This window comes from Rhineura floridana, chromosome 3 (assembly GCF_030035675.1).
Source record: "Rhineura floridana isolate rRhiFlo1 chromosome 3, rRhiFlo1.hap2, whole genome shotgun sequence".
Lineage (NCBI taxonomy): Eukaryota > Metazoa > Chordata > Lepidosauria > Squamata > Rhineuridae > Rhineura > Rhineura floridana.
Genome location: NC_084482.1, coordinates 23,322,732 through 23,338,037, shown reverse-complemented (window position 1 = coordinate 23,338,037; position 15,306 = coordinate 23,322,732). Strand labels below are relative to the sequence as shown.

The 15,306-nt window shown below is 43.2% G+C and overlaps 1 protein-coding gene across 1 annotated transcript in view; it reads right to left on the bottom strand.

Moving 5' to 3' along the window:
* The window catches only part of AGAP2 (ArfGAP with GTPase domain, ankyrin repeat and PH domain 2), a 144,387-nt gene extending 129,416 nt beyond the window's left edge, over positions 1-14,971 (bottom strand). The window contains exon 1 of the mRNA XM_061615005.1: positions 14,511-14,971. Coding sequence (XP_061470989.1) covers positions 14,511-14,670 — 160 coding nt within the window. The 5' untranslated portion in view covers positions 14,671-14,971. The remainder of the gene's footprint in view (positions 1-14,510) is intronic.
* Positions 14,972-15,306: the final 335 nt, after the last annotated feature.

Genomic DNA, 15,306 nt, shown 5'->3' with positions numbered 1-15,306 from the left:
ACCACTGGCTGGAATGTGACCCTGAACTCTAATAATGCCTCTTTATTCCCTGGATGGAGGATAGAGAGGTGTGTATGTGAGTGAGAGTATGTAGAGACTAACCTACTGTTACCAAGGTAACATTTGTGTTCATTGCATCTAGCCCCACCCGCCCCTGACATGTGGCCCTCAGAAGGTTGCCCAGAAGGGAATGCAGCCCACAGACTGAAAAAAAGGTCCTCCACCCTTGCCTTACAATTTAAAAATATACATGGAAATGATACCGGCTTTGGCCATAGGCTCCACCTTGCCTTGTAGGCACTGCTGATGCTATCAGGCCCAGCTGCGGCAGCCATGCAATGCCAATTTCTTGTCAAGTTGACAAACTGGCTAAGCCAGACCAGGAGCACAGCCACAGACATAACAATGAGAGCAATGGCTCAGTTAAGGGCACCCCAAACAAGATCCTTCCCCAGAGCAAATCACCTCATTAAAAGCCCCTGCGGTCCAGCAAACAGAGTGCCAAACATGTGTTCAAATCCCTACAAAGTCATGGCCTTTGAACAAGTTAAGGCTCCAGCTCTCAGACTCTGTTTTCCCCACTTGTAGAATGGGGGTAATAGTTTCCTGCCAGACAGGGCTATTTTAAAACTTAAAAGCAATGTGTGTATTAAGTAATTAATTACAATCCTTGGGGTGGACCAATCCTGACAGTGTTTCTAGGGCAGCCTGCCTCAACCTGGTGTCAATGGCTGGAGGGCACCAGGTGGGAGAATGCTGTTTTAGAGGCCCATTGCATTAAAATACATGCTCAAGACAACAGCAACGAGACCCCATAATATGGTTAGCCCAATTGGCAACCTTAAGGTGGCAATGTTTCTACAGGTGCTGATACAGCAACATGAAATCCAAAAGAGACTGGAGGGAAGGGAGGGGAAAAGGCATGGGACTCTTGATACCCTCTCCGAGTTTTGCCCTGTCCAACCATCCAATTTCTGATCCCCATTCTTCAAACAGACTGAGCTCAAATAAAGATTCCAATAAGGAGGTCACTTAGACTAACGCTCTGATTCAGTTTATCTCAGGGCTAGCCAACATGGTACCCTGTAGATGTTATTGGACTACAACTCCCATCATCCCTGACCACTGGCCTTGCTGGCTGGGGCTGGAATCCACAAGATCTGCAATGTGTTGTGTTGGCTATCCCTGGTCTATCTAATCTAGTAACCACATATTCTGACTGGCAGTGGCTCTCCAGTGCTGCAGGTGGAGGTCTTTCCCAGCCATTTAACAGCTGGTGCCAAAGACTGAACCTGGTAATTGCAGTACCAATTAGCTACAGCTTTGATGAGTTAGGGATGACTTTAACATCTTGTGTGGGCACTTCCTGTTCTGTTCGTCTGGCCCTTTGTCAGGGTTGCCAGATGTCCATTATTTTATGGAAATGTTCTTTATTCTAAGATGCGGTGGCATTACCACTGAACATTTGGATGTATTTTATTTCAGAACATCCTGCCTTCTAGAACTCAATATAGCAGACACCAGAACTCCAGGATGTCCCTTTTTAATTAAGGGGAAAAAATCTGAAAATTCTAGTGTCAACTACCAACATACAGATTCCTCCCTCCTTTCCTTAGAACAATCAATAGCACAAAAAAGCACCAAAAATCATTTAATAAAGGACAACAGGAGGGTTCGTAAGTAGCCGTCTGCTCACTCTCTCACTTCCTCTTTTATTATGGCTGCGCAAACTCTGAACAACTATTCTCTACTGGCATAACTTTTTCAGAGGTGGGGTGGGAGACATCAGCTATGCAGGATGTAGTTTACCATGGTTTTTTACTAGAACCCTGAGATCCACCAAGCATAGCCTAATGCAAAGAACATGGAGGGGGGTATTAACAGATGCATAGAACAAGAGTGCCTCTGACCACATGTTCAGGCCAAGAACTTGTATTCAGCACCAGAGCTGAGCTCACAATATTGTCACACAAAATCCGCTCCTTCCGTTTTCTTCATCTCATCCGCCTTTTTTAGAAGTCGAGGAAGCACATGTAAAGCACATGACTTCCCCCAAAGAATCCAGGGAGTTGTTTGTTAAGAGTACTGGGAGCTGCAGGTCTGTGGGGGATAAACTACACTTCCCACGATTTGGGGGGGACACATAGTTTAAATGTATGGTGTGGATGTGACCTTAAGCACGCATTCCTCCTCCCTCAAGCACACTGGAAATGAGCAAAATATTGCCTGTCTGCAAAAGAAGAGGAAGGAAGGGAGTCAAATAAGCTACCCATGAGCAAAAGGCCCAACAGTGGTAGGGTGGCCAGCAAAAAAGCTGCTTGAATTAGCCTCTAAGTTTAGGCATCTGAGGGTGGTGATGGTGGAGGGGAGCTTGTCAAATCAGTAGTACATGCAGGCAGCTATGTCTGGCAGGAAAACCACAGTGCTCAGCAGTTGTAGGCTCTAACCTGAAAAGCTAAGGCCTCCTGGTGCCCCTATTCCCTGAACCCCCTATCTATATAACAGCCTAGTAAGCCACTTCCTGCTATTTTTACACAGAGTACAATCATGTGCTTAAGAATTTGACAGAGAAAAATAGGTAAGCTTGCTTTATGTTAAACAAGCAAGGCAGGAATTCCTGGAATGGTACTGAAAGGTAAATCAAAGCAAGCCACTGCCATGGAAGTTTGCCAACTTTTTCTTTTCCTTTTTTACACTGCCCCTACTTCTATGCCTTTAAAAAAAATCAAGTCTAACGTGCAGAAATTAAGCAGGGGAAGCTTTTCCCAGCTCTTTAACACTATGTGAGGAAACACTTCACTTGCTTACATCTATGCCCGTCAGGTTGCGATTAACAGCAGAGAAGGGGGGGGAATGGCCACCTTAATACCATGGAGGCATAATAATAATAATAATAATAATAATAATAATAATAAAATTTTATTTAGCAGACGCCCATCTGTCCGACTGAACGGACACTCTGGGTGACGTACAATATAAAATACAATATAAAATACAATCTGCTCATATACATAATCATCACATTATTAATATCATAACATCTCATCTGAAGACCATCTTACATTAATACAGTGTAAAACCTAACCCACCCCAGAGATCCCATAGGCCTGCCTGAAGAGCCAGGTCTTCAAGGCTCGGCGAAAAGTCAACAGGGAGGGGGCATGCCAAAGGTCAAAGGGAAGTAAGTTCCAGAGGGTGGGGGCCACGATTGAAAAAGCCCTCTCCCTGGTCCGCACCAACCTAGCTGTCTTAGTCGGTGGAACCGAGAGAAGGTCCTGTGAGGCTGATCTTGTTTGGCGGCATATTTGGTGATACTGGAGGCGCTCCTTCAGATAAACTGGGCCGGAACCGTATAGAGTTTTAAAGGTTAAAACCAACACCTTGAATTGGGCCCGGTATACAACTGGCAACCAGTGTAATAAAGCACCTACTGGGATTGTCAGCTTTTTAGAAGAACATGAGAGGAACCCAGTTGGATCAAGTCAAAGGCCCATCTCTTCTCTTCTCGCAGTGGCTAAGCAGATGCCCCTATAGGAAGCCCTCAAACATGATCTGAGAGCAACAGCACTCTCCCCACTTCTGATTCCTATTACCAGGTATTTATACACAGCCATCATGGCTGGTAGCCAGTCATAACCTTATTTACTACGAATTTCTCTAATCCCCTTTTAAAGTCATCCAAACGGATGGCCAACATGAATTCCATAGTTTAAATACATGGGCCAATCCAGACATGTTTTTTTATTAAGCATTCATCATGATTTGTGCTTGAGATACTATTGGGGCAGTTATATGCAATCGTGCTTTCAATACTATTTGCACCTGCAAAAGTTTGAGATGGTCATAACGCTTCATTTACCATAGGTGCATGCCCCACAGCTTCCAGCTAAAATCCTGTAACTTTTCATTCCCCAAATGTTATGGGGCTGCTGTTTTCTGTCCTGGTTTTGTTGTGCTATAGTGCAAGAATACCCCTCCAGATGGCAATAATGTGGTGACGTTGGGGGAGCATGATGTGGATGATCCAATATAAATGCACCACTAACACACTATTATTATGTCAATGACATATTGCTGAATATATCCACACAAAAACACCTGCCTGGATGGCCCTGTGCTGTGTGAAGAAGTCCTTTCTTTTGTTTGCCCTGAATCTTCCAACATTCAGCTTCACTGGATGATCCTGGGTTCTAGTATTACGGGAGAGGAAGAAAAACGTGTCTCTCTCCTCTACTTTCTCCACATTCTGTATAGTTTTATACACTTCTATCATGTCCCTACTCCCTTTACATACCCTTTGTCTAAACCAAAAAGCCCCAAATGCTGTAACCTTCCCCCATAAGGGAGTTGCTCCATCCCCTTGTTCATTTTGGTTTCCCTTTTCTGAACCTTTTCCAACTCTATAATATCGCTTTTCAGATGCGGTGACCAGAACTGTACACAGGGTTCCAAGTGCTGTCTCACCACCATAGATTTGTATAACACCACTATAATATTGGTAGTTTTATTTTCAGTGCCTTTCCTAATGATCTCTAACATGGAATTCACCTTTTTTCACAGGTGTCGCATACTGGATCAACATTTTAATACAGCTATCCACCACAATGATTCCAAGATCTTTCCTGATCGGTCACTGCCAGATCAGATCCCATAAGTGTATATGTGAAGTTAGGATTTTTTGCCCCAGTGTGCATCATATATATAGCAGGGGCTTTAATAGCCATTTGATGTGCAGGCATTAGCTAGCTTTGAAAATCTAATTTCAATTTCAAGTTGATGTTAAAGGAATGTCAGGCTGGATTTTTTTCTGGCTAGTTGGCAATCCTACCCTTCTCTTAGCTAGTTGCAGACAACATTCACTTTTGCTATCAAGCTGTAATGCAATAGATTCTGGGATACAGGAACTGGTCACTGGAATTCCAACTATATTTACTAGGGAGATTCTAGAAATAGTCCCTTAAGCATACTTCTGCAGACTATTGGCAGACAGAGACTATTGGCAAACTAGAGTCTGGATCCACATTTCTGGTTTCATCTTTCACTTCAAATAAGAGATGGGACAAGGAATAAAGGTGTCTGAGCAGTATTTTTGTGGGTTCTGGACCCACATTATCTCTGATAACACACAGCTCTTCACTCCATCAGAACATTTAACTGTTCTCCAGGGACAGTACCAGAAATTGGCAATATCTGAAAACTGCCACTTTTTCAATGGATACAGGCTCTGGGCCTTTAATAGGTTGGCGATCACTTGTGACCGAGTAAGATTGTCTTCCAAGATAATTTGGTTGGAAGACGCCTGTGCATGAATTTGTTTTATGTGGGGAGATCGGCACACGACGATCAACACACAATCTTGACAGAAAAAGGCTTGATCCAATGGCATGAATACCACGACGATTTGAAGTATTTTATCTGCTGCAGCCTTCATCTGCCTTCACAGCCGTTGTAACGTACACATTGTTATCCTCTGCCAGTTCTGCCGTTGAGGACTTTCTTGGATCGTTCTTTGTCTGGTTCCTCTCCCTTGACCTTACTGTCATGGGTGACCCTGCTGGGAGTACATGACTCCCGACAGCATCACTCATAGGGTTCATTGGAACATGCAAGCCCACTCACCACTACAAGGTGACGATCCAGCAAGGTCTTTAATAGCCGCATAACAGACAGAAGAAATTCAACCAGTGAAGCTTTCTCATTGCTGCATCACTACTGACTTCTTGTTAAGCAGCTGTTAAAGACACAGGACCTTTGTCTATTAGGGATGGCGAAGAAATTTGATTCAGTTCACATTTAAAGCCAAATTCATCAAATTCACACTTTCCAAAACAATATGAGAACCAAAACACAACCATCCTTCGAAATTTGCACTTATCCGAATTTTGTGATACAGTTCTCCAACCAAGCAATGTTTAGAAAAATACTTATATTAGGGGAATGTGTGCACAAAATGAATATATTGGTGAAAATACCATACAAAAATGCATTAATTAGGAGAAATTGCTTGCAAAAATGTGTAATCAAAATTGCATACAAAAATGTTTTTCTTAAGATAAATTTGCACTAGATGGAGAAGTTTCGTGAGGATTTTTAAAAAATCGCAAATTGCTGCAGAAATGTGGAGAACCAAATTTAAGATTAGAATCATAGAATTGGAAGGGGCCTATAAGGCCATTGAGTCCAACCCTCTGCTCAGTGCAGGAATCCAAATTAAAACATACCCGACAGGTGACTGTCCAGCTCCTTCTTGAAGGCCTCCAGTGTTGGAGAGCCCACCACCTCCCTAGGTAATTGGTTCCATTGTTGTACCGCTCTAACAGTTAGGAGGTTTTTCCTGATGTTCAGGTGAAATCTGGCTTCCTGTAACTTGAGCCCATTATTCCGTGTCCTGCACTCTGGGACGATCAAGAAGAGATCCTAGCTGTTCTCTGCATGACAACCTTTCAAGTACTTGAAGAGTGCTATCATATCTCCCCTCAGTCTTCTCTTCTCAGGGCTAAACATGGCCAGTTCTTTCCGTCTCTCCTCACAGGGCTTTGTTTCCAGTCCTCTGATCACCCTTGTTTCCTTCCTCTGGACCTGTTCCAGTTTTTCTGCAGGACGAGCCCTCAGGAGTGATCATGTCAATGGCTCTATGAATCTCACCATTCCACAGTGAGACAAGAGCCTCAACAGGAGCACCAGCCATGTCAGCCAGAAAACCCCAGTATCACATATATTGATTCTTTCCATCAGATTCCATAGATCTCCAAGGGCAGACCATCTAGGCAGAATGGAGTAGTTACATTCAGCAAAAACCTTACTGTCCCCCAATCAACGAAGTATTACCTGTCCGCTCATGCCCAGACATGCTTGCTGTTTACCGAGAGAGAGAGAGAGAGAGAGAGAGAGAGAGAGAGAGAGAGAGAGAGAGAGAGAGAGAGAATGCTTGCTGCATGAATCACCTTTTATGACATCAGAGACACCATCCACTCTTATGAAGCTCTGAGCTGCTCATTTTACCCTGGCACATTTTCCTGCTGTTTCAGGCCCCAGATAGGGCATTAGAGGGATAAATGGCTGGATTCCACATTCCTTCAAATAATATGACAGTGCCAGATGACTTGGCCACTTCTACTGGAAGGAGGGCAGGATATACTACTACTACTACTACTACAACAACTAATAATAATAATAATAATAATAACTTCCAGTTTTGACTATTGCAATGGACTCTCTGTAGGGCTGCCCTTGAAGACAACTCTAAATGCAGCATAGCCCACAACACTCTCTTCTAGCAGACAGGGTTGCCACTTTTTGATCCTCTATAGGTCTCCCTTCAACATCAGCTTGCTGTGTAGCAATTAGCAGGTGAAGTTTTTCACAGGTGTGGAGGTAAATAAATATTATCACTTGCTAATGCTGCATATCCAAAGGTATTAAAGACACAAGAGCAGACCATTCCAGTTTTACTTCTGGTCAGTTGGCAGCCCCAATGGCTTTCGGGGTGCTACCTTTCTAGAAGTCCCTGCTGACTTCTAGCCACACTGCGGTGCTTCGAGCCACGCATGTGTATGCTGACACTGCATGCTAACTCAACAGTGGACCAGATATTGCATATACAACTCTACGAGTAGCTGCATATGCATAATGAATGGATGAGCCCCAAGCAATACAGCTGTTTTCTTGAATTAGTGCAGCATAATAATGTTTATATTTTCTGAATTAAATCTTTAAGAATGATTTTGGATATAATTTCCAGGTGCCTTTTAAAACTATACCCTTTGCTTTCTGATACCTGTTCTCATTTGCCTTTCCATTCTCTCTCTCTTTTTTTGGGGGGGGGAGTAGGATCCATTTCCATCTTCCATGTCCTACACAGTATGCCATCACTTGGTGGTGAAGCATATGCTTTGCATGCAAAAGGTCTCTCATGTTCAACCCCCAGTATCTTCATGTAGGATTTATGTCGGAAATATAGGACAGCCATTGCCAGTAAGTGAAGGCAACACTGAGCTAGATGGACCAGTGGCCTGACTCAGTATAAGGCATCTAGGAGAACAGCAGTCCTGCGAGTGATTTAGTTGGCATATATTTTGTTTATTTATTTATTGTAATGAAATTTTTATTTGGCTTAATTGGCCAAAACCTCTAAGCAGTTAGAATAAAACATAAAAAATTATCTGTAAAAGTTAGAAGTTAAAAACAAGTATGTTAAAAAGTCAGAAGTTAAAACAAAAAGAAACCCCAAATATGAATAAAATCAATAGCTAAAAATATATATCATCAAAAAGAGAAAATTACCTATTAAAATGCATGTCAGTTTTATATATCTGAGTGGGATTGCCTAAAGAAAAAAATTGTATGTATTGACTGAATTTCTATCCTGCTCTCCCTCCCAAAGGAACCCTGGGCACCAGAAATTAAGGTCCCTGTCTAATATCAATGGGCAGGGAGTTCCAGAGTATAGATGCTGCCACAATGAAAGAACAGTTTCCTTACAAATGAAGAACAGACATTGTGCGGCACTTGCAAAACCGCTGGTTCCACAGATCAAATAGGAATATCCTTGCATTTTCCCCTTTGTGGATATATGTTGTCATGTGATTCTTCCATGTGTGTGGGCATCAGCATACATCTGTGGGTGTGGGTATACTTTTGTGTCTGGTGCTTTGTCTTGCTTGCCAGGAGAGAATGTAGGAGAGCTCCTTGGTGCCAGGAGGAGGAGGGACCTCTCCGCTGGCAGGGCCATTCATTCCCACAGTGAAGTTAACCCCTATGGCTTGGATATCAAGGCAAGTGGGTTCCACAACCCCCACACACATTGTTACCTTTAGGAAGGGGTGTTCCTTTTAGCCAGCCAGCTGCTGCTGTTGCTACTGCTCAATAGATACATTTCAAGCAGCTGAAGATCAACAAATGTCTCAGATGGGAAGTGACAACAGAGCCAAGCAAGAGCTGCTGTACTGCACTGTTGAGCCATGTGCATTTTGCTTGCGATTTCAGGCTCTACTGCACACAGACGTTACTGGGGGTGGGGGTAGCACTAGCATATATGCTATTTTCCCTCTCCAAACAGTTTTGAGAATAGTTTTTAACCTTGATTCCTGCACTGAGCAGGGGCTTGGACTTGATGGCCTGTAGGCCCCTTCCAACTCTACTATTCTATGAACCCTCTGCTGAAGCTTAGCGGATGGGTGTGCTTTATTTTTCTGAAGTTCTGTTGAACAGAGAAGTTTTATACTAGGGGCAGGAAACCTGTGGACTTTCAGATGTTGTTGGGACGCCAACTTCCATCAGCCACAACATGGCCAGTGGTCAGGGATGATGGGCACTGTAAGCCAACAACATCTGGAGGTTCTCTACCCTGGATTTATACCAAAGCCAGTAGCTAATTGCAAGTGCATCTACACAAGAGTTTCCTGTGTTCATCACTCAGGTGCTTTCACACCCAACTGGAATTTGAGTACAAGGAAGAGGGTAACCACATGCAAAAGAAGATGCGGCTCCTAGGCCTTGATCAGTTTGGTATGGGTGGATGAATCACCAGGGGGTAGTTTTTTCTCAGCTTTGTAGACTACCAACATAACAAGCTGCACCTGCTGGAACCCCTATGTTCATATATCTTGTAAAAGGCATAGGAGACCTATAGCAATCATTCAAAGTTCTACCCCAAAATGAACTTAATTCACCTTTAGTTCACCCAACAATTAGGGTAACTACTTTCAGGTGTAGTTCAGATATTTTTAAACTAGGTCAATGAACTTTGCTCAGCTGAACTACTTCATTCAAAGTACTATTGATTGCTAAAGCAGAAAATCAAAGAATACAAAAAGAGCAGGTGTTCTGTCCTCCATACAATGCAGATCTTTATTAGAATCAAAACGGAAGTTTGTGTGGCACCCACATCCTCAAATATTTGCATTGCTTCTCTTACGTTTGAAGTTTATTTAGTGCTAAAGCTACAAATATTACACCATATAAAGATTTCTATTATTATCATTACTGCTGTTGTTGCTGTTAATAATAATAATAATAATAATTTTATTACTCATTCTTCACCCAAAGATCCCAGAGTGCGTTACAACAGTTTTAAAATACATAATTAAAAACAGTTAAAAACAACCTAAAATCACATCACAAAAAATAGGGTGAGTCCTAAAAATAAACATCTCAGGTGTCAAAGGCCAGGGTTCTCCCAATGGAGGGCTGTAGAACGTGGAGTCCCTCAAGGATCAGTATTGGGACCTGTACTTTTCAACTTGTTCATTAATGACCTTGAATTAGGAGTGAGCAGTGAAGTGGCCAAGTCTGCTGACGATACTAAATTGTTCAGGGTTGTTAAAATAAAAAGGGATTGCGAAGAGCTCCAAAAAGACCTCTCCAAACTGAGTGAATGGGAGGGAAAATGGCAAATGCAATTCAATATAAACAAGTGTAAAATTATGCATATTGGAGCAAAAAATCTGAATTTCACATATACGCTCATGGGGTCTGAACTGGCAGTGACCCAACAGGAGAGAGACCTCGGGGTTGTAGTGGACAGCACGATGAAAATGTCGACCCAGTGTGCGGCCGCTGTGAAAAAGGCAAATTCCATGCTAGGGATAATTAGGAAAGGTATTGAAAATAAAACAGCCGATATCATAATGCTGTTGTATAAATCTATGGTGTGGCCGCATTTGGAATACTGTGTACAGTTCTGGTCGCCTCATCTCAAAAAGGATATTATAGAGTTGGAGAAGGTTCAGAGGAAGGCAACCAGAATGATCAAGGGGATGGAGCGACTCCCTTATGAGGAAAGGTTGCAGCATTTGGGGTTTTTTAGTTTAGAGAACAGGCGGGTCAGAGGAGACATGATAGAAGTGTATAAAATTATGCATGGCATTGAGAAAGTGGATAGAGAAACATTTTTCTCCCTCTCTCACAATACTAGAACTCATGGACATTCAAAGAAGCTGAATGTTGGAAGATTCAGGACAGACAAAAGGAAGTACTTCTTTATTCAGTGCATAGTTAAACTATGGAATTTGCTCCCACAAGACGCAGTAATGGCCACCAGCTTGGATGGCTTTAAAAGAAGATTAGACAAATTCATGGAGGACAGGGCTATCAATGGCTACTAGCCGTGATGGCTGTGCTCTGCCACCCTAGTCAGAGGCAGTATGCTTCTGAAAACCAGTTGCCGGAAGCCTCAGGAGGGGAGAGTGTTCTTGCACTCAGGTCCTGCTTGTGGGCTTCCCCCAGGCACCTGGTTGGCCACTGTGAGAACAGGATGCTGGACTAGATGGGCCACTGGCCTGATCCAGCAGGCTCTTCTTATGTTCTTATGTTCTTAGTTTGTGAAGGGTGCTGAGAGTTGTTTGGAGACTCCTGTCCTCCCCACAGTTACTATTCACCCATGGTTTAACAGTCAGTCCCTCTTCCCAGAGAACTCTGAGAATTGTAGCTCTGTGAGGGGAGCAGCCTTCACAAGCTACCCCTCCCAGCATACTTTGGGGGAAGTCATAACTGTTTAAAGTGGAATAAATTATAGTTTGAATGTGGCCAAGTCCAAATCCCCAGTCACCATAGAGCTCAGTGGATGACCCTGGGCCAGACATAGTCTCTCTCAACCTAACCTACTTCATGGGGTTATTGTGGTGATAAAAGTGGTGATGGTGGTAGAGGTGATGAAGAAACACGTATACAGCTTTGAGCTCCTTGGAAGAAATGTAGGATGCAAATGTAGTTTAAATAAAATAAAATCTTACTGGGCTACCTTCAGCCAATCATTCTCTTTCAGTCTAACCCACCCCACAGAGTTGTTGTAATGATACAAATAAGATAGGCAGGGGAAAACCCTGAACTCCTTGGAGGAAGGGTAGGTTTGTAACCACCCCAACTTACTTTTTAAAAAAGCATCCAAAAGAGCGGTCATTGGGTTCCTTCGGGATCTGTTCCACTGTTCAGCTGCTCTAGGGGATGCCAATGTGGTACCTTCCAGACTTTGTTAGACTACAGCTCTCATCATCCCTGAATGCACCTCTTACACTGGAGACCAGGAAATATCTATCACTTTGTGTCTGCTGAATTTAAGACCATCTATTTTAAGGCTGCTAACAACAGTGTAGGCTGCCTATCTTGAGTCTTCTTCCTGGAATCTGAGTTATGGTAACATGCCAGCTTCCTGGTACTTCTACAGTATAAATCCATACCCAGTAAATAAGGGTACAAAACTGACCCCACACACATACACAGCTTGGCCTGGCCTGCCCCTGTGCTTTGTACAGCAGCAATCTGCATGTATAGTTTTTTATGGCTTGAAACACCAGAAGCACATTATCATCTGCTAACTACTTCAGATCAAGTTGCTGTAAAAGGCACATGAACACAGGAGCCAGACAAAAACATTGGCATCTGATACCTTTCAATTATTACTGATTTTTCAAATTCAGCTTGAGTACCACCTGTATGGCTGCCTGTAGCCCTGGAAGTTGCACCTCAGAATCTCCCACACCATACGTTGTAGCAGATACTGGTTTGCCATTCTCAGCTTGCATATGATGTTGGCCGCAACACCAGAAAGCATGCATGAGCCCAGAGACCAAAGAGAAATCTAGTCTTTGCTTTCAAAGCACGGAAATCGCTCCCTCCAGACAGCTCACCAAAACTGCCTAAACACCTTTTAATTCTCAGAGTTCTCTTAAAATATGGCTGCGCAGCACTTCTTAGGCCCTGGTTGGTTCATGCTTTCTCTTCTCCCTCACAGCCTAGTGCTGCCCTGGTGAGCGAGTATATGAAAAAAGTATAGTTTCTAAATTGCTGTCCAATCATTTTGTAGAAAACCCCCTGAGGAAGACCTTTTTGAGGCAAAATGCACTGGGCATTAAAAAAAGCATTACTCTTTTTATTATTATTATTATTATTATTAATCTTTGAGATTGATTCTCCTTTTTTTTGTCATTTCTGTTGGATGCTTCCTGTTATTTTTGTGTGCATGGCCCTGGTAAATTGGGCCATGTAGAGCATATGGTGCTAATAGCTGATGGAGGAATATGGGAAGTTCCTGGAGGTATGTGGCCATTGTTTCCTAATTAAAGAGATTAATTCTGCTCCAGTCCCATGCTAAACATTTGCCAGGCTGCTGCTATGCAACAGTAGCACCACAGCAATGCTGGTGGGTGTAACACAGGGAGAAATGCGGTAAGGCAGTGCAAGACAGTCAGAATTTAAATACAAGTAGTCTTAACTTCCTTAAAATTAATGCTTCTAAATGTATGAAAAAATTAAATGCCTATGTGTATCAGTTAGCCCAATGCCTTTGCATTCATTGGCAGAACACTGGAAAGAAGAATTTTTTACTGATCAATCGGTATGTTTTTCATATGAGTACAAACATAAGCATTCTAAACTTCAGCAGGATCCTAATGATTCCAGTGGGAATTAATAGCTCTTAGGTTTGGCTGGATCGTACTTCCCCCTTTTTTAAAAATGGAAACAACCACACACAAAAAAGCTGAAATCCTGGGCCTTATATTAATTAATTAAAGTTATATTCTGCCCTTCCTTCCAGAAGGAGGAGTTAGCAGTATAATTTGTGAACTAATGCGGGTGTGGGGAATCCCCAGCCTGTCAGCCAAATGTGGTCCTCCAAGCCTTTCCATCTGGCCCTTGGAATTCTCTCCAAGCCACACCCCGTTTCCCCAGACCATACCCCTCACTAGCCCATCTATGTGTCCTCCTAGAGTGTTTCCTTGAACTGTGATAACTTCTCATGCCTGCCTGGATGGAAGATGGAGAGGAAGGAGTGTAAACATTTCTAGCACTTATGTGGCTAGAATGTCCCCAGAAGATTGCCCACGAGGGAATGTAATTGTCAGGCTGAAAAAGGTTCCCTTACCATGAATGCAGATTAGAAGCTTGCCCTGAGTCTAGATTGACTGGCAATAAGCAAGAAAGGCCTGCACTCCTACAGGGAAAGTTGCCAATAGAACAAGAAAGAACATCCCGACCAGCTCTTGCACCTTTAACATCAGGTGGTCTGCAAAAGCTACTGTAGATGGTGAAGCTTTGTATAGCATATAGATAAGCATTATCATCTGCTAATGTAGTTCATGCATGCTGTTGTTAAAGACATAGGAGTAGGGGGCAGTAAATAAACCTTGGCAACTTTATCTATAGTCTGTTCCAATGTGCCAATTGCCTCCTCCTCTCTCCACAAAATGTAATGAAGAAGAACTGGTTTTTCTTGCAGGCTTGTGCCCACAGCAAGCTGTCTTGAAAAAGGTAAGACAGTTACATCTGGATATTACAGAGTCCTTTCATTTTGACTCTTTCAGGTTACCACTCCCTTCTTTCAAGAGTCTCAGAAACTTGATGTTTTGTGTTATGCAAGCTGAGTGAGTTAAAAAGTTTGACCTGTTGACAGCCTGAGGGGAAAAAAAGTTTATCCTAACTAAAAATGTTCTCAAATGAGTGGTCCAAAAGAAAATACTTTGAGCCAGCCAGACTGTGCCTCCTCCATCCCTTTGCAAGCCGCGGCTACATACCTCGCACGATGCTCAGGGAAGCCTTGATGTTGCTCTTCAGCTGTGGGTCACTGACCTGCTCCACCAGCCGGAAAAGTTTGTTGAGCTGCGCTTTAACTCCCTCATATCTCTGTGCCTCAGTCCTGATGGCTGCAGAAGTCAACTGCCTTTGCACATACATGATGTAAAAAAACAACAACACTTGGCAGAGCTGACTCAGGATCTCTCAGCCCATGGTACAGCCTCCTGCATTTTCTCGCCAGACAACTTACACAGGCCTCATGCAAAGAGAAAGTGCCTACCTTCTCAGGAGCCTGACCTGTTTTTCTCTCTCTCTCTCCCCCCACTGTTAGTTGCACTTCCTGAATAGAGCCTCACATTTCAAAGCCACTGCTTTCGATCACTCCATCCCCTATCTGATTCTGACACTAGGCAAGGGCGTAGCTCTGCAAAAATACAGCTCAGCTTCTTCTCAGCCAGGAGGACTGTGTGAAACATCTTCCAGGATCCCAGGCAGAATTGGGTACTCCCAAAGCAGGCGGGACAGGATTTACAGGTGCTTGGAAATCTGGCTTTTCAAAAGGTGTAATTACTGCAGTGCATTTTTTTTGGCAGCTGCACCTAGATAAACAAAGAGCCATGTGGAGGCATTCAGTTGTCATCGTCATCCATAGAAGTAGACACACCCATCCAACTTAATTGATGTGTCATCTTCCTAAGCATGTGTTTTCGTCATAGCGAGGAGAAACCAGAAGCAGGAGATGAAAGGAGGACTCAGGTACACCAGGTCTTGAACAGGTAACTTCAAGTTCAGTTA